At 42.6% G+C, this 20,236-nt stretch overlaps 2 protein-coding genes across 2 annotated transcripts; both read right to left on the bottom strand.

The window, feature by feature from the left end:
* Nucleotides 1-205: 205 nt before the first annotated feature.
* Nucleotides 206-10,959, bottom strand: LOC119304985 (probable periplasmic serine endoprotease DegP-like). Its single transcript, XM_037581639.1, has 11 exons — nucleotides 10,738-10,959; nucleotides 10,273-10,419; nucleotides 10,061-10,169; nucleotides 2,472-2,618; nucleotides 2,223-2,377; nucleotides 1,720-2,007; nucleotides 1,433-1,563; nucleotides 853-970; nucleotides 688-780; nucleotides 516-575; nucleotides 206-398 (listed from the first exon to the last, which is right to left on the bottom strand). Exons 2-11 carry the CDS (start codon nucleotides 10,279-10,281, stop codon nucleotides 291-293), a joined length of 1,218 nt encoding a protein of 405 aa, XP_037437536.1. The 5' UTR covers nucleotides 10,282-10,419; nucleotides 10,738-10,959; the 3' UTR covers nucleotides 206-290.
* A 4,796-nt stretch (nucleotides 10,960-15,755) lies between these two features.
* On the bottom strand, nucleotides 15,756-20,166 carry LOC119306984 (ubiquitin-conjugating enzyme 15). The gene is made up of 6 exons (XM_037583062.1): nucleotides 20,011-20,166; nucleotides 19,790-19,893; nucleotides 19,500-19,602; nucleotides 19,277-19,340; nucleotides 16,280-16,368; nucleotides 15,756-16,178 (listed from the first exon to the last, which is right to left on the bottom strand). Exons 1-6 carry the CDS (start codon nucleotides 20,038-20,040, stop codon nucleotides 16,083-16,085), a joined length of 486 nt encoding a protein of 161 aa, XP_037438959.1. The 5' UTR covers nucleotides 20,041-20,166; the 3' UTR covers nucleotides 15,756-16,082.
* Nucleotides 20,167-20,236: the final 70 nt, after the last annotated feature.

Here is a 20,236-nt window from a genome sequence, read left to right as displayed (position 1 = left end):
CTAGTAGTACCCCTAAACCCTCAAACCCTCATAAGGGTTTGAGGGTTTAGGGGTTCTACTGAGGGTTTGAGGGTTTAGGGGTACTACTAGTAATGCTCTTACTTGCTACACACCACCTACTTACCAAAACAGTAAACTTGCAAAATATCAGAATACTGTATGGTTTGGTGTGATATTTTAGACATCACATGTGTGTCATGTAAGAGTGTATTGCACAATGCACATGAGCTTGCATACTTAGCGATAGCATTATGTCTGGATTTGAAATAATAATCTGTAGATGGGGCAAGTTAAAAGAGGAGATGTGTACATCTTGTAATAACCTCTCCAAGTTCTGATAATTTTGCAGTCAAGTCTACAGTGCTCCGTTGTTCTTTGAGTGTGTGAAACACCCCAACCTATGGAGTTAGCCAAACACATCTCTTAGAGCTAGCATTTTGCTAATAATACTTCGGTACAAATAAATGGATGGCCGGGATCAAGCAAACTGCCCTCATATATAGAAATGAACTTACAGAAATAAGAACTTCAGCATCTAAGGTTCCCTTGTATATGCTCATCAGTGTATTTTCCAGCTGATAATTGCAGGAAACGAAAACATTCTAGTCAAGACCGTGAAGCTACTAAAATCACAGAAATGAAATTTATTTTCAGTTCGTTTACCTAATAAATCTCTAATTCACTCACCTCAATTGTGGAAGAAACAGGCTTTCCACTGAAAGATTCAATAATATCACCTTTTTGGATTCCAAATTTCTCAACAGGAGATCCTCCCGACACCTAAGGTTCAAACGTCAATTATTAACTTTACACAGATGAGAAATTGAGCACTTTCAGGAAGTCATTACCTACCTCTTCAACAATAAGACCATCATCAATGTTAAACTTACGCCATAACATGTCAACATGAGCAGGTTCTAGAAGTTTGATGTCCTTAAACATCAATCCAAGATGAGGCCTGGCGATGTGCCTACGTCAAATCAGATAATCATTTAACATATCTTTGGTGGAACCAGGCTTCCATCTAACGTGTTAAAAAAATCAACAATAATCAAATATTTTGATTCAAATAGAGTTCAGAAAGGCCCAACGGGGATGAATCGTTCATAGTAGTTGACAAAAACTCATAGAGGGGATTTGGTATTACGTAAGAGTAACACATTTTGCACTCTCACGCCGTTCTACTTGTTTCTTCCTATCTAGGCCCCATCAAGATCTAGTTCTTGATTTTCTTACAAATGAGTATATATATATACACACACACACATATATATTCTTTGAGAATCTTTACACAACTTATGGTAATTAAATTTCATAAAAGTGAGAAAATAGACACTACTAAAAGTAATGACTCCTAAAAATAGGTAAAAAGAACAATTAGGAGACACCACATTAGTCTAATACTATGACAGCACTGAGAGAGAAAACGTACTGATATTTCTTCGATGAATCCAAACAATTGAGCAAAATGGAAGAAGGTATAAAAGACCCAAATCTCTTAGGGTCGTTGACCATTCCGACAACTTCTCCACACAGGTCAATAACTGGCCCCCCATAGTCAAACTGCAACAATTCATATTGGCAACATATATGAAAGTTTGCAAGAACAAAAAAAATGTTATAACAATAGATTGCAATATAGAACATAAAGATGACATCACACAAAACTCAAAACTGTACCAAATGTATATAATTCTATCTAATGATAAGATATATCACCTCATTATCATCACCATGGCCATCTGGAGAACGGAAGTATACATTGTGGTGCCGCTCAAACATGGTTGGATTCAAATATTCTGCCCTGGCATATGTTATCCTTAGATTTAAGGAATTGTCTCTTCCGAGCCGAAAAACCTCTTGAGCAAATTCTACATCTTTTTCATTCAAAGATGGCAAGTTGATTGGTTGATCCACCTGAACGCTCAGGAAAGCGAGCTCGTAGTGGGGCTGGAGATAGACCAGCTGGCCCTTTGCACTGGTGCCATTTAGCAAATGAACAGTGACCTAAAAAAAGTTGCAGAACAGATTATATACGATTTTTGAATGGTAAGCGAAGGCGTGTTTTGTTTTCATTTAGTTATTAGAAAAGGCCAATAGCACATAGAAAAAATATGTGAATTGCAATACACCAAGATTATTTTATTTATTTGAGATGGAACCAGCTGTAAAAGATAGTACATGCATGTACAGAAATTAATAGAAGAAGCACATTGACTCACATCAGCATCTGTAGCATACTCTTCACCGCCTGACCAGACACTGTAAGGAGCATCCTTTGTGCGAATCAGCCGCGCAGTTGTCAAAACAAGGCCAGTTTTCTTCTCCTCATCCCAATCGACCCAGAAGCCAGAGCACCGTCTGAGCGGTTCACCATCTGTGTGATTCAAACACAATATATGTGTTAAGTTGCGAGACGACGGATCAACTAATCCAAATCATAGAGGGTACAAGGATACATATAAAAGTACCGAGAAAGGATGAAATCCCTAGAAGAAATTTCGCAGCGAGGAGCACGGCCTTGCTTCCGGATCGACGGACGGGGAAAAGCTCGACGGTGTGAAACCTGGTGGCAGGTTTGTAGTAGTCGAGCGTGGCAATTTTCACAGGGCGGGGAGCTACAGGCAGAAGTAGAACATAAATACATATCATATATATCAAGGGTAATTAATTGAACAGTTGCATTATTACTTTTTTCTACAATGCGCATAAGCATACGTATCATATATTGAAGAAGAAGCGGCAAAGAAGCCGGATACAACACCTTTCGGCCATTACAATGCCAATCACAAGGATTAGAATCCACATCCACCAAACACAGCCATCACACGAACTACGGTACATGCTCCACCTAGGCCAACCTCATGCCAATGGCGATGAGACGAGCCACAGAGCAACCCAGGCATGTCATGATCGACGTCGGAGACCTCTACAACAAGACCAAGACTCAAGGACAACACAGACCAACGTACCCCACCCACTGCGTCAAGAGGAAGTCGGCAAGTGGACGGCAGGGCCTGGGCAAACCTAGAGGAGTCGTCATCGAGAGAGCTCCAGCGATGGTGTACATTGCGCCTCGGAGGCCCACGCCCAAAGTAGTAGCCGACACCGATAAGAGTTGTGCCACCGGGACTCCTCGAGCAACAAGACGGCGCCTCCAAGGAGGGAACGACGCCATGCCAGGCCGCCGCCGCCACCTGGTCTGAAGGCCGAACCAAGGGTTTCCCTTAAGCACGAGGGAGGGAGTCGGATCCGGGCCAAAGCAATGCCTCCAGGGAGGGGACGGCGTCACGAAGTAGGGATTTTTCCAAGCCCAAGATCCTAAACCCAAAGTTCCAGAGCTGCTCAATCAGGCCGGCCACCCCGAGGGGAGGCGTCGCATCACGCCGCACAGCTGCCTCCACCACCTCGCACACAGAGCCATCCAATCCACCACGCCCGCCGGATCCAGGACACCAGCGCAAAGACCGCCAGCAGCCGAGAAGAGGCAAAGCACCACCTTTCCCAGCGCACTGGCCCGACACCCAGCCGCACCGGCGCCCTCGTCGCGACCCCCAAACTCAACACGACGCCCGCCACGAGCCATCCCCACGGCGGATCCGCTCCCAAAGGCCGCCAGGGAGCCACGCCGCATCAGGGCTCGCGGCGCGACGCCTGCAACCCCGCCGGCAGCTAGCGGGCGCCAACGCAAGGCTAGTTGCGCCACTACTAGTAAACTGATGAAAAATTGGATGGTGTCCGGGAGTCGCGCGATCATATATATTCATACCTGATTCTTCGTCGAGTCTGGCCTTTTCCATCTTGGCCAAGTAGTCATCGGTGAAGGAATCGGGATTAACCCCTGCCCACTGTGACGGATTGGGCAAGTCCTCGTCGCTGTCGCTCCCCAGATCCACCACCTTCTTCTTCTTCTTGGCCAAGGGATCGTCTCCGCTGGTCGGATCGGCCGCCATGGCCCTTTTGTTGCTGGATCTCTCCACACCCGCACCCATCTTCTTCCTCCGATAGATGGGAATCAACCGTCGACCGACCCTCTTGCAATCGCGCCGCCGCTACCGACTGTGCCGTGCTCGCCGCTGGGGTTGGGGTCGATCTGGCCGTACACACACGGGGGTTTCCTGCGAATTTTTTGTGTACATGCGGCGGGAAAGGCGCCAACCAACATCCGGCACCAAGCCGGCCGTCAACTAGCTCGTACGCCTGCGTGTATCTCTCGGCGGAAAGAGTATGGGGTCGTACGCCGGCGTACGGGGCCTGCGCCAACGCTCGCGAAGCCGATCTAGATTGGATGGCTCAGGTGGTGGATTGGACGTATATCTTCGGTGTTCATCCATTTCTTAGGTTGTAAGAAAACCATGCATCTCAAGTAATTTTCCAAGCATTGATTGACCCTTTCCGTTTGGCCATCTGATTGAGGATGATAAGAAGTGCTCATGTGCAGCTTGATGCCCAGTTTCTTGAAGAGTGCATGCCAAAGATGGCTAGTGAAGATTGTGTCCCTGTCAGTGACAATAAGAGAAGGCAATCCGTGTAACTTAAATATATTATCAGTGAAAGCTTGAACCACAGTATGGACAGTGATGGGATGCTGCAGTGGGATAAAATGTCCATATTTTGTGAATCTATCCACAACCACTAAAATCATGTTTTTGCTTTGGGAAGTGGGAAGGCCCTCAACAAAATCCATGCTGATATGACACCATGCAAAATCTGGAACACGCAGAGGCTGTAGCAGTCCAGGGTATTTGCAATGTTCAGGTTTGTTGATTTGGCACGTTGGGCATTGTTTGATGTAATCTACAATGAACTGTTTCATGCCGGGCCAGTGGAAGAGAAGTTTAACTCTCTGGTAAGTGGCTCTGTGGCCAGAGTGGCCCCCCAGCTCAGAGTTGTGCAAGGCAGATACTAACTGATTTCTGAGGTTAGTATTATTGCCAATAACAATTCGTATCTTAGGATTCCTTGTTGCAAGGCATAGTTAGGAATAGCACTAGCAGCAGTTGCTAATTGAGATATCAAGTCCTTGCATCTTTGGTCCTGGGAATAGCTGGAAATGACCTCAGATATCCAGGCAGGCTTTGCTTGACTAGCCACCAGTGAGTGTAACTTGTAGTTCACCCTAGAAAGAGCATCAACAACTTTGTTGTTCTTGCCCTGTTTATATTCAATCTTAAAGTTGTAGCCCAGAAGTTTTACTAGTAACTTGTGTTGAATGCCCTCTGTTAGCTTTTGTTCTTGTATATATTTCAAGCTCTGCTGATCAGTTCTGATGATCAAGGAAGAAGCTGCAAAATAGTGCTTCCAATGCTTTAATGCTTCAATGATGGCCATAGCTTCTTTGTCATATGTAGACAGGGCAGCAGCTTTAGGGCCAATGGCCTTGCTGAAGTAAGAGATGGGCTTGCCCTCTTGCATTAGCATCTGTCTCCAAGATAAAAGGCTGAGAGAAATCAGGTAGGGCCAGGACAGGAGCTTGAGTCATCTTGTGTTTCAATATATTGAAAGCTTCTTGTTGCTCAGTTTCCCACTTGAAATTGTCCTTTTTTAAGGATTGGAATAGGGGTTTGCAGATGAGGCCATAATTTTGGATGAATCTCCTGTAGTAACCAGCGAGACCAAGAAAACTTCTCAATTGAGTTACATTTTCAAGATTGGGCCACTGGGCTATTGCTTCAATCTTGGTAGGGTCAGTTGCAACTCCATCCCCTCTGATGACATGGCCTAAGTATTCTACTTGGGGTTGTGCAAAAGTGCATTTGCTTAGTTTTGCAAACAACTGATTGGATTGCAATACTGTCAGGACCTGTTGTAGATGTGCCAAGTGTTCTTTCATATTCCTACTAAAAATTAAGATGTCATCAAAGAAGACCAACACAAATTTTCTCAGATATGGAGCTAGAATTGTGTTCATTAATTGCTGAAAGGTAGCAGGAGCATTAGTTAACCCAAAGGGCATAACCAAATACTCATAGTGGCCACAATGAGTGCTGAAAGCAGTTTTTCCAATATCTTCTTCCTGCATTCTGATTTGATGATAACCACTTCTGAGATCTAGCTTTGTAAATACAGTGGCACCCTTCAATTCATCCAAGAGATCTTCTATGACAGGAATTGGGTACTTGTTTTTAACTGTTTGCTGGTTAATCTTTCTGAAATCATTGACTAGCCTCCAAGTCATGTCCTTCTTTTTAACAAGGAGAGCAGGGGATGAGTAAGGGCTAGAGCTGTCTCTAATCACTTTGGTCTTGATCATGTCCTTAATGATGCTTTCCATAGCATCTTTCTAGTGGTGAGGTAATCTATAAGGCCTTTGGTTAATTACTTTTGCTTCAGGGGTAAAAGGTATTGCATGATCTACAGTTCTCCTGGGAGGAAGATCCGTTGGAGTGTTGAAGACTGGGGAAAACTTGTCCAGAAGCTGTTGCACAGGAGCTGGGACTAGTGTGTCTACAGGTTCTTGGACTGCAATTCTGTTTAGGAGTAGAACAGCTCCACAAACAGGTTCCTCTAAAAGGGTATCTGCATTGTCTAACTCTTCCACAGCTACAGAAGGTAAGCTTTCATCTTTGAAGATTATCTTTTCACCAGTTTTCAGAGTGATTTTGACATGCATCTCATCAAAATCTAACTCCACTGGGCTGAAAGAAGCCATCCAGTCTGCTCCCAGGATTACATCATAACCCTGTAATTGTAGTACTCGGAGATCAGTGGAGAAGTGTGTTCCTTGCAGAGAAAATGGGCATTGTAGGGCAATGAATTCAGACCAAAGAGTATCTCCATTAGCCACAACCACCTTTCTTTTTCTGGTAGGAGTGAGAGCACATCTAGCTAGGTGAGCAATCTTAGGAGTAATGAATGTAGCAGTACTGCCACTATCAATGAGTGCAGTAGCAGGAGTGTCACCTAACATGACTGTCACTGTAAAACTGAGCTTCTTTGTGGATTTTATACCCATAAGAGCATGCATAGATATTTGGAGGGGGGTATCATCACTCTCTACAGGGGGAGGGACATCAACTTCATCCTGAGCTTCAGTATAGTAAACCAACTCAGCATCCTCAGGGCAAGCAGCTTGAAGTGCTTGTATCTGTGCTTGATTTGCCAATTTGCACACCTTTTTGTGGCCTGGAAACCAAGGCTCTTTGCATTTGTAACAGATGTCCTTCAGTCTAGCTTGTTGTATTACTGTAGCTGTGTTGGTGGGTCCTGGTTTTCCTGGGTCAAACTGCACCTGCCTTCTCACTTGTTGGAAAACAGAGGTAGGAACAGTAGTTCTTTTCTGTGGTTGTGCTTGTTCCATTCTTCTGGCAAGCCAAATTGCTTTTTGTAAGTCAGCAGGCTCATGACATTGTACATGGTGCTGTATATTGTCATTCAGTCCAGAGATAAAGCTGGCCTTGTAGTAATCTTGGGGTAGAGCTGGATTGTCTATTCTCATTAAGTTCATGGCCTGCTCAAACTTGAGGATGTAATCATTGACAAAACCTGTTTGGGTAAGTGCATGGAAAGATCTAACATTGTCACAAGCAGATGTTTCAGCAAACCTGTCACCCAGGAGCCTACAGAATCTATACCATGGCAGGGTGTTTGGTACAATGCCAGTACCTCTCCACCATTCAATTGCTGGGCCTTTAAGGTATGTTACTGCAATCTCTGTTTTCTGTTCTAGTGGGGTTCTAGCAGCTTCAAAATACAGATCGATGGTTTGTATCCAGGCGTCTGTACTGCTACCATCAAATTCAGGAATGTTGTACTTGGCTGGTTTTACAATTGCTAGTTGTCTCCTGTTGTCTTGCCCCTGATCTCTCTGCCCAACTGCACCCCTAGCTTCCTGTTGTGGGATTTGTTCAGCTTGCTCCAGGTCCAGCTGAACTAACTGTTGAGGATTTTGCATTTGGTTAACAGCAGTGTGAACTCTGTTTTCAGGAACTGGGTTTTTACTTGCAGCAAAGTGAGGATGCCTATAAGGGGCTCGGTTGCTGCCATCCAGGTTAAGCTCTTTTCCAGTGTTTTTATCCACTAACCTGGCAGATCCAACTGTAGGAGGAGTTTGGAGGACCGTGGCTGGTGCATGATTTGGACCTTGGGGTGTTTGCTGTTGGCCACTACCTTGTACAACATCTTGGGGGTTGGGAGGAGTTTCCCTGGGTTTGGGAAAACCTGCAATGAAGCTGTTCAAAGAGCCCTGTAGTTCGCCCAAGGTTTTCTGCAAGGTTTGAAAATTTGTGGCAACATGGTCTCTGAAATCTTCAAAGTCTTGTCTGTCAGTTTCTCTGTTCCGCTGCAGGGTTTTGACATCCAGTTGCAATGATTGGAACTCCAAGTTCTCCGTGGAGGTGGAGTTATCAGGGCCTGTCATGCTAGCATGAAGACTGCAGGGAGGGTTTTTACAACTAGCAGGGAGCTTAGTAACCTCACTGCGCGTGATCGGCCGGCGAAGGGAGGAATTTTACCACAGCTGGAGCTGCAACCCGACCTTGGCCTTCGATCCTACCGCCGCCAACGCCGCGCCACCGGAAGTACACCAGATCTGGGAGTGAGGGAGGGATTTTACCGCAGAAACAATGTGTTGCTGCAACCTTTTCCCGCGCCCAAACCTGTACCGAATTTCACACCGCCACCATTCGCCGCCGGGGAACCACCGCCGCCCAACAACACCGGTGAGAAATGGAGGATTTTATGGCACCTCCAACTCCACTTCGGCACCGGATCTCGCGCCGCCAAGGAGAAGAACCTAGCTCTGATTACCACTTGTCAGACCCAGAGGAGTCTGAAGAACAATATTCAGAGAAACAGGGGAGAATTCCACTCAAACTAGCTCGATTCACTGGCTTAATTCAGAGAATTTAGTACAAACCAGGAGGAACCTAAGGCCAGCTAGGAACACTGGCGGCGGAAGGGGGAAACCCTAACAAATTTTCATGCCCTTGATCGAGCTGGAGCCCTGGCTTTATAGCCTTACAAGTGGGGGAAAAGGTAAGAAAGTAAAATGACAGTAGTGGAGCACTGGAGTCCTTGTCGGAAAGTGAACAGCGACCCCAGGCGATGATGACAGCCACCGTTGCCTCGCGCCAACGGCTGGGGGTTTAAACAATATTTGAATATATCGTGTGTACCTGATAGAACTTTGTATCTTACAAAAAAAAACAATCGATATATTACCTTTGTTGCATGTAGACATATCTCACATGAACTTTTTCTGTACGCACATGTTGGTTACAGGTTGATCTACAAATGGTGAGTACATATTACACCTAATTTTAACCTATTAGTCCTCAGCGCATTTACCAATGCTATAATCTAACGCAATGGATCGATATGCGATTGGAAGCCGATAAGAGAACTATCGTGGAGGGAAATACTCCTCTTAACATAATTAACATATTATGTTAAGAAGACAATTAGTACTATCAGTGATGTACACCATATGTTAGGGGCAATACGTAAAAGAAAACGGTACAGGAGCAATTAGGCGTCAATATGAGCATCGATGGAAAAGTAAATGAGAATTGCCTACGCAAACCGAATGCTTGAGGGTGTGCCGGCCATTTATTTGTTTCTTTTTGTTTTTTCGTTAAAGATGGACTCAACTGTATATGCAACCAAGAACCATGTGATTACTACATCTTGGAATTTTAGGACTCCTTTGGTTTACAAGAATTTTGTAGGAATTTGAGAGGATACGAATTTTGTGGGAAAATTTTCTTTGAAGCCATTTGATATACAGGAATAGAATATTATTCCTGTACATGATAGAACCAATCCTTTGTATTTCAAAGGAAGAAAAACATTTGTCTAGACCCAATGAAAAAAAATCATATATCATGAACCAAATAATATCTCTTTCTATGATTTTCCTATTCTCATGATATTCGTATACTATGAATCAAAAGGAAGCCTTAGAAACAAACTGGATTCATTCTGGTGGTCTGACAAATTTGTCGAGCTAGCCAGAAACTAACACATCAAGCAAAATTTAATCTTTGTTGTTTTGCCGGGATCAATAGACAGTGTAGTGAATTGAAAATGAGTAGTAGTAAAATGTAATAAGGTGACCTACACAGCAAGAAGTGATAAAGGGCCTTGTAGAAAAACCGCAATGACTTCAACCGCGATGGTTGTGGTGTTCCCGGTGGCATATCTGGAGTCAGCTTTGCTGTACTCTTTCCCTGAAGATGTAGCATGCATGCAGTTAGTTACTCCAAAATCTAAGATCATCATTTTGTGATAAAGGATACGATGGGAGGCTATAATTAATCCGCAAGAACTTACATATTTCATCAAAAAAACTTGGATTTTCCTTGGTAAGGTAATTGGGGGTGAAGAGCAAGGATGCTTAAATGATTAGGTGGGTCAACCCAGTGATTGCCCACCAGCACATGAGCAAATGGTCGGCCTTGGATAATCTGCCGGATCTTCCTGGAAGAGACAAAGATCAAGAGACCATGGGGAGTGTTAATCTGCATGGAACAATCTCTCCATTTCTTTTTTACTTTGCATGTTAGGTTTGTCTTAAGTCAACCTTTCTATATAGTTTGATCCAGTTCATAGAAAAGAGTAACAAAATTCACCTCATCAAATCATATCATTAAATGTTGATAATATTTGGTATGTTAAATTTAGCAAAATTTTACAAAATTGTACTCAAGACAAATCTAAAAGCGGAAAAATAAACGGAGGAAGTACATACATATGTAAACATGATGCAAGGGGAGATTTGGTGATTGCAGTAGTTACCAGTATTGAGGACATGGCCGGAGACAAGCCAGACCACTGCGATGAGCAAGAGGGAGGTGCCTATGAGGGGCACCACGAGTTGGAGGGGTGAAAGCTGCTGCGGCACGAAACCGGGGAGCTCCAGGTCACTTGGAGAGTAAGGGTGGCCGCCTATCGCCGCCATGGATGGATGTGGATGGATGGGCCAAGAGAGAGCGAGCGACTTCTGTGATGCAGAAATTATGCTTGAGCGCTACTGAACCTCTTGTTCTGCTGGCGCAACAAGTTAAATGCACAACCTCCAAGATGATGATGAACATGATGGGTCCCCTAGAAAAATTATACTAATGTGATGATGGATATAGATGCCCAACCACATCCACATGTACATACAAAGCCAAATATGGAGCGGCAGCTGGTACACATGGCGACTAATATATGCAAGCAGCAGCGTCATCTATACCAGCTCCCCAGCCTGTGATAAGAACCGAACCTCGTTGGCGAGATCCGATCCGTTGTTGCGGCCCGACCTTTCATGACACTCCACCACCAGCAGTAGCAACCTCTCACCCGCGCACGCGATGTACACGAAGTAGAGGGTTTGAACCTTGCGGCCCAGCACGAGAAAACCAATCTCGACGAAGGTACTCACGCGCAAAACAATTTCCACGAAGAGAAATCGCAACACAGAGGTTTTCTAAAGATCCCTCCAAAACTTGATACGGATGTCTACCCTGAAAAACACATCGTGTTAAAAAAAATAACCTCTTACATTGACCGTACTATGGCTATTTATAATAGTATAGCTGGCCCGTACATGGTTTGACCAACAAGCTAACCGCACCCCTAAACCAAAAAGGAAAACAAACTTGACCATAACAACCGACTTGACTAAATCTTAGGAAACAAAAACAACTAGTACGACTTGTTATTTGGTGCTGGTGACTTCTGCAATTTACCGGTGAACCCCACCCGGTTCCTTTTAAAGAAAACAAGTCTCTAATCTTCATAGTTGTTCATGAGTACGCTTCTTTGTCAGGTGGCCGCACCAGATGGAACTTGTATATTTTTATAACTCCTTGCTTGTGGTTAGCTGCGTACATGACTAATCTCCCATGGATGCACTTGAACTCATTTATCTCTGGCCCAAACTGAAACTGATCAATGTTGCATGTGGATTCTTTTGCTGGCTCAAACTGAACTCCTCCCAAAATATCTCCACAAACGTGACTCACCAAGGCTTCATGTTTCCTATGCATGCATGGCCGTACGCACATGCATACAAGTGCTCCTGTAGGCCTACTAGTAATTTCCATGGAGTCTTGTACATTCTTCACACTTTCCTGATCAATATGTATATACTTCAATGCATCTGTGTCATCTATTTTCAATCTTGGCGATACAACAATTAAATCTTCATCTTGAACAATACTAGTATCATATTCGGCCATCTGTGCAGACTTTGTTTTATCAGTAGCGACCATCATAGACAAATTGCATGGGGTCATATCAGCCTGTCCTTTGACTGCGCCATGTTTTTGGATTTGAAAAAAAATCATGATTTTTTCACAAATTAAAAAATAGTGAATGGATTAGAAAAATATTTCGGATCCTGGAACAAATCATAAGTTTAGAGAAACTAAACGAACATCATTTAAAATATTCATGATTTTTCCATTTTCTAAAAATGTCATGTTTTTCCCTGTGTGGTCTTCTCTCTCGTGGACTAGGCCGGAATCTTTCAATGTTTTGTCCGCTTTTAATTTTTGTCTATTTTTCTTTAGTTTTATTTTCTTTTCACTTTTCTCTCAGGACCATTTGTCATTTTGCATAGAAACTAAAGTTCCTAGAATTTTTAAAAAATGTTCAAAATTTATTTTGAAAAGTTCATCTCATATTTTGTAAAAAATGTTTTGCATGCACTTAAAAAATGTTCACCATGCGTTAAGAAAATAGTAGGCCTGTACTTTAATAAGGTTCGGTCTGAATTTGAAAAAACATCAATTTAAAAAAGTTGAACATTAAAAATAACTAGTGGTTGTTCATTTAGATAAAAAAAAGCATACTCCTCGATTTTCTATGAATTAAAATATTATTACTTTTCAAATAATTTGGTAGATTTAAGAAAAAATTATAAATTTTAAACATGTTCATAAATCCAAAAAGTGTTCGTTATTTAGAAAAACGTTCCCAGATTTAAAAAATCACCAATTGTAAGATTTGATGGATATGAAAATCTGTTTATGGATTCGAAAATTGTACAATAATTTAAAAATTAGATTTTTCACATATTAAAGAAGAAGTTAATGAATTTAAAAAATTAATCATTTTGAGTAAATGTTTGCGTATTTGGAATGAATTCATAAATATAGAGAAACTTAACGACATTGAACATATGTCAAAAAGTTCATAAAAAATGGATACAAAAAAAAGACCAATGAAAAAAAATTAATAACAAATAATAAATGATAAAAAATAAAATAAAAGACCCTAAAAACAAAAACAAATAAAAGAACTTACTGAAATTGGGCCCAGAAAACTGGAAAATATTCTAGAAGGTTCCAAAATCTGTGAGAAAAAAACCCTACATGTACCGGCCCACATAGAAACTATGGTAAAGGGTTGTGACGGAAATCCGTTGATGCTCCCGAAAGCACCAACGGATTTCCGTAATGTGCCTATAGTTTTTACAAATGTTTAGCATGTATTTTGAAAAGTTCAACTCATATTTTGTAGAAAAATGTTTTGCATGCACTTAAAAGTTGTTCACCATGCGTTAAGAAAACATTAGGCATGTACACCCTCCATTCCTAAATATAATTATTATTAGAGATTTCTATGTGAACTACATACAGATGGATATAGACGTACTTTAGAGTGTAGATTCACTCATTTTTCTCCTTATGTAGTCCATATTAGAATCTTTAAAGAGACTTATATTTAGAAACGGTGGGGGTACTTTAACAAGGTTCATTCTTTTTTAAAACATTATTTTAAAAAGTTAAACATTTGTTTTAAATATAGGTTTATTTCTTTTTAAATTAGTTTGTTTTTATTTTTCTTTCCTCATTTATTTCATTTCATTTTTCCTTTCCCTGTTTTCTTTTCTTTCAGTTTTTTTTCACTGTCGAACTTAAAAAATGTTCACAATGTTTTAAAACCGTCATCGTATTTTTAAAATGTTCATCATATATTTTTTTTAAATGAACATGCACTTCTAAAATATGTCAATTGTTCATTAAAAAATATTAGTCATGTTTAAAAAAAAGCTTCATCATGCATTTTAAGAAATTTCATGTTTCTAAATAATTTTCATCGTGCATTTCCAAAATTGTATTCATGTAAAAATGGCCATCATGTATACGAAAAATTGTTCACATTGTCATCCCGTAACTAGACAATGTCACGATGTATTAGAAAATATTCATAGTGTATTTCAGAAATGTCTTCATGTATTTAAAAATTGTCATAGTGTATTTTAAAATAATATTCACAGTATACTCCGGAGAAATGTTTGTTGCATAACTTTCTTGTTTGAAACCAAACCGAGTGCCTCCTCGAAAGGTAAAACTGAGCGGTCTCACCTCATTCTAACCTTCTTGCCGGAGGCCATGCTGCCCCATGGAGGACGGATCGATCGGGATGGCCATGGTGGTCTATGAGCAAGAAAGCATGGGAAGAAGGTGCGGCTCAGAGGAATCATAGGGAGGAAGCTGCATTGTCACTTTCACTGCGGTTGATATTGGGCCTAATTGACAATTAATAGAGTTGTATCCGATTATGTGGTAACTAATTATGGGCCAATTAATAGAGATGTATCAAACATGTGGTGTTACGTGGTAAGTGGTAAACTGGTAACTAATCAGATTACGTGATGAAATCAACGAACCAAACACCTCTTTAGTAGGATCCAGGACAACGTTATGAAAAACAAAGTTGGGCGTCCATATATAACGCAGCTTCGACACTTCTGACTGCAGAGCGTGCCAAGGGTCTACAAAGCCTCAACGTTTTGCTCTTGACCAATTTTTTGTATCTTGTGTTTAGAACGGGTCTACAAAGCCTAGTATATTGTTATTGCAGAAAAAGTGTAACTACGGGAGGAGAAGGGGGGAGGCGGGGAGGGGAGGGGACAAGGGCCCCCCTCCCGCTCCTTGTGCATGAAGCTTATTAAATCAAGCTCGACTAATAACCACGTCACATTGTAACTTTTGATCACATTGATGAACTTGCTGACTCTGCTCATGATTCCCTATGGCCAGTCTTCATTCTCCATCTTGCGCAACATAAAATCATCAATGTAGTCCTCCGTGTCTTATAACAATTTTCTCACCTCTCCTGTCGAGGGCTTGATCTGCGCATCGAGCTGGTCTCGAGGCACCTTAGCCACCTTGCTGAGGGCAGCCTGCACCATCATCAGTTCCTGCCGGAGAGACTTGACGTGTCTCTTCAAATGATTGTCCAGGTTGTATTCATCCTTGATCATCTCACTGAGCATTGGGATGACAAGACTCATAATCGCATTAGCAACGGCCTCCATAGCTCGAGTTGTCCTTGCACACTCGGCTGTAGCAGCTTTGTGTTCAAACTCTGTAACACAATCATAGTGATATTTAGGAGGAGGATTAGCAGATGAATGGAATGACAACCCAAGATGAAGTGGTTGAAGATGAACAAGAGCAGGAAATTCATTGCCTCGTAAGGTTCAATACAATGTCCCAAATCTGAAGTTGTTTGCTGAAGTTTCAAAGTCGGAGCTGAAGAAGAGTACCCAAAATAGCAACCCGCCAGCTGCAATAATAGTGACCCAACTGAGAATAAATCCCGTCCATACACATCATAAATGCACATCCGGGGCATGGAACATAGTGGTTTCCAGAATCAATCACTTTTGAGAGACAAATCATCTGAGACACTTCTGCACATTGGACTTGTTCGAAAAATTTCATTTGACTTCAGCAAATTCAGTCGAGGGGATCGGATATATATACCAAGTAGGGCATGAGTCGGCAGGCCAGCAAAGTTTATAGGCGGACAGATAGCACGAAACAATGTAGCAAATCATATAGATAAATCTGCATTCCTTTTGCGCGCACCGACAGGTTACACTTGCTTATTCTATATATATATCTTATCGTCGGTAGCGATGATATATTCACGTTTCGACGACATGTGTTGAGCTCATGTACAAACCACCACAGCATGTTAAGATCCGCGGTACGATAGAGGGGTTGCTTAGCTTAAATTTTTAAGCCTAAATCATCTCATCTCATCTCATCTCCCCTTGGAAGAGATTTCTTTCACAGTAAGGAAGGCTGGCTGGCGAGTATGGGGTGGCCAGAAGAGCCAATCGATTCGATGCCCCCTCATACTTTGTCGTCGTGAAACCACCATCGGGTCTCCTTGGGCGACCTCCCGTTGCGGCAGTTCCTAACGTAGCGATCATTGTCCGCCGGGCGTTGCTGTTGTTGACCAATAAAATGCGTAGCTAGTAAGAGAACAAGCAAAGGAACATTGTGTTTGATATGTGAAGGGAGAGATGGGTGGGGGTTATTGGGGTAACCTTTGCTGGCGAGCTAGACAGCATCGACAAGATGCTGATACAGACTGAACTTACAGTCATCGCAGGCGACCACGAGTCATACAGTATATCTGCATATAAGAGAAGCAGCAACTTTTTAACTTACATAAATCATGCAAAAATCAATTGTAGCCCTATTCGTCCACAATCACAGAAAAATCATAAGAATAATAATGAAAGGGCCAAGAAGTACATTTATATTGTGGAGAAGGAATTTCTATCAAGAAAACAAAGAATTCAAATGTTCAAAGAAGATAGAAAAGGGTAAGTTCTTCCTTCTAGTCATAGGTCAGGAAATTTAACCTACAGGGGTCAGAAGATTATTGATCTTGCTGACTTACAGGTCTATCAATGACAAATAATAAGATCACAAACATTTTTCAGCTGCATTGAATCTCAATTTCAGTGGCTTCATACCCTCAGTTACCTGAACTAAGCAATTGACAGGGTATTATCAGTGTTTCAGATCTTCATAGCCCTTCAGTTACTACTCACTTCATAATAGATGCTAAAACAGACATGAGACAAATTAATTTGAACTAAGCAATCTGGGTCTATAACAAGCTGTACATTGGACAAATTAGTTTAAAGAGCACTGCTATACGTCCGAGACATTCACCTAGAATTTTGCTAGGATGGGTCACATGAACATTCAGCCTCTTCTTTTCTTAATTTGTGTTGGCAGAGATCACACTGAGAACTCCATAGTCGACAAAATCATATATTTAAGTGAAATATGTGCAGCTGTTTTATAATTAAAGACCTTGACGACAAAACTATAATTGGTTGACTCTTCAACTGGGCCTAGGTACAGTTAATAAGATAATAAAAAAGCAGAAATGTTGTGGTCTTTTGCAAAGTTGAGCAAGTGCAAGTCCAGATAAAGCAGATTAATAGATCAAGAAACGTGACTCAGCCTCGCAATGGAAGTCCAAGGTTCAGGGTGATAGTGGTTATATAACTTGAATGCATGTGAGCATGCCCCTGTTATCCTACACTGAAAGCTTCAAATTTTAGACACCCAAAAATTGTATATCTCTTTAACTCACACCCACCATCAAGTTAAACGTTACCAAAATTAATACAAACAGAATAACCCTACTAGCTTCCTTAGCAAATAACCACATGAACCAAATGTCGAGTCAGTAGGGAAGGTGCTTGTTTTATTCACATAGGGATCGTTTTAGGATTCAAACAGGGGTGGTTTAGGAGTTCTACAGAGACTCCAATTCCATGTTCATAATCCTCACCAGAAGGGAGGGAAAAGGGAAAAGGCCACAGCTTAGCTTAATTATTTGTACTGGTCACCAGTGGGGCAGGGTTCAGGGAGGGTGCCTCCAACTTATTTAGCACAAACTAGCTGGGGAACCTCACTGGAATGATGAAGGGAAGCTGAGTTGCAAACTGGAACTACTTGAACAGTTGGAATATCACCGAGTTACTGACAATTGCAGTGGTGATGCTACCATACTGGGTTGACAATGAATTATAGCGTACATTTAAACTGGAATGATGGGAATGGACAAACAAGTTCTTTGATATTGTGATTATCAGCAAGAGAAAAAGGTACACTAACGCTATACTGAAGATATCATATCATTAATATGGAAAGTGACTGGTGTTTTCATTTGAGGTTACCACCCACCTGCCTATTTTATAACAAGATTTAGTTAGTAAGTTTTAGCCTGATATATTCACGAACAACGACAGTAAATGCCACATCCAGCATTGGAAAAGCTGCAAGAGAATTCAGTTATGTCCTGCTAACATATAAACATGTGCATGGAAAGTCGTTGAAGGCAGATTATCCACTTTGACTTGATATGATTTGACATTGCGTATGCACACAGCTAGCAACCAAAAATGTTTGTTGACGTAGCTGAATGGAAGTTCCATTACATAGGCTATCTTTTTTTGCATAACTAGTTTAGTTAAAGGCGAGAAAATAAATTGATTTTTAATAGCAAAAGATGAGGAATTCAACAGAACATAAGACTTTTTTTTTTGCAAGTAACAGAACATAACACTAGAGGGCAGGCCTGGCGCAGTGGTGAAGTCCTCCCCACTTGTGCCAAGAGGTCCTGGGTTCGAACCAGCCTCTCTGCATTGCACTTTGCAGGGGTAAGACTAGGTTCCTATAATCCCTCCCCAGACCCCACCTTGTGTGGGAGCTTCTATGCACTGGGTCTGTCCTTTTTAAGTAACAGAACATAACACTGAAGACTCAAACAATTAACCATTATACAAATGTCAATGGTAGCTGCCCAAACCCGAAAAAAATGACCTGCATTTAACAAGGCCAGCGGGGGAAAAGAGACAAGCCACCACCAACGGAACAGTGAGAGAACTTAGAACGCAAAGCACAAGGCACCTCCATTTACAAGGTCATGCATCTGGACTGGCAATCCCACCAAAACTTCCTTTTCTAGTAATGGAATCGAAAGGCGAGTTAAAGCATCTCAACAGTGCAGCTACTCTATAAACTGCAAAGGCACACTTGAGGACTAATACTGGAAAGATTAACAATTATAGAAATGTTGATGGCAGCTGCCCAAACCCGACAAAAATGACCCACAACAAACAGAGTCAGCGGGGAAAAGGAGACAAACTTGGAACGCAAAGCACAAAGCATCTTCTGCATCTAACAAGGTCATGCTTCTGGTAATCTCACCAAAACTTCCTTTTTCAAGTAATGGAAAGGAAAGGCGAGTTTAAAGCAGCTAAACCGTGTCGCCACTCCAAAAACCGGCAAAGGCACAACTTGAGGACCAGGGTGGTGGTGACTTTCCGCTAACAAATGGAATCTTAGGACCTAACCGACAGCTAGACGTTAGATTAGGTTAGGCAAGGAACATTCCCACACACCATATGCAAAGTTAGCTAATCAAAAATAGGCACCGGCACGGAGGCATAGACAAAAAAAATTTCCCCAGGAGAGGAGAGGGGAGGGGATGAGAGGCGCGGCATGATGGAGTTTACCTAAGCAGATGTGCCCGTTGCTGTAAATGTGCGGGTGCATCGGCGCCGGGTTGAGGAAAATGACCTGGAGATTGGGGCAGGGTTATCTTCCAATTGGTCCAGCAGAATCAAACTGAGGCAACATAATAACACTAGGACAGAGATAAGATAACTAAGGGTGCAAGTGCAACCTTCATCACCACCATCATCATCATGGGAAAAAAGGAAGAGGAGGAGAATTCACCTGAGGTGCCTCCATGGGGTAATGCTCGGGGAAGTCGACCTGCAGCTGGTACGTCTCGCCGGCGTAGAGCGTGCCCTCCGCCCCGCCCACCTCGATCACCCATCTGCCCATGGAAAACAATTTCTTCTTCTATCAGGCAACAACTAGCCCGAACCCATCCATCACCCCCGCAAGCACCAATCAATCAATCAATCAATCATGGGGGGAAGAACACCACCCCCGCGCAGGAATCTACAGAATCACAAACGGGGAGAGGGGGGAAAAGAATCGGGGGAATCGGCGGGGCGCACCTCTGGAGGTTGTCGGAGACCTTGTACTTGAAGCCGGCGGGCGGGCCGACCTGCCACTCGGCGAGCTCCTTCTGCAGCCGGTTGCAGGCGATCTTGCTCAGCGCCTGCCCACGCAATCAGAAAAGACGGGAGATTTGTCAGCCGAATCGCGCGCGGAGACGGCCAACCCGCCGCTCCACCCGGCGGCGAATCGGACGGATTGGAGGGTTAGGGTTTGATACCTTGCGGGACGGCGTGGAGGAGCTCGTCATGGCGCGTTCCGGTCCGTGGAGAGGGAAGAGAAGGGGAAGGGAAAGAGGAGAGAAGAGGAAGAGGAGGAGGAGGACAAAGGGCGGCTCTTTATTCTATTTTCCTTTGGCTTGGGGTGGATGCTTCCTCTCTCTTGTTCTATTTTCATTAACTGGCTTATCTTTTCAAGTTCCTTTTTTCTTATGTAAGCACTACCTA

The sequence above is a fragment of the Triticum dicoccoides genome, chromosome 5B, assembly GCF_002162155.2.
Source record: "Triticum dicoccoides isolate Atlit2015 ecotype Zavitan chromosome 5B, WEW_v2.0, whole genome shotgun sequence".
NCBI classification, from domain to species: Eukaryota; Viridiplantae; Streptophyta; class Magnoliopsida; order Poales; family Poaceae; genus Triticum; species Triticum dicoccoides.
Note: the sequence above shows the minus strand (reverse complement) of the source record. Positions and strands in the feature narration are given on the sequence as shown.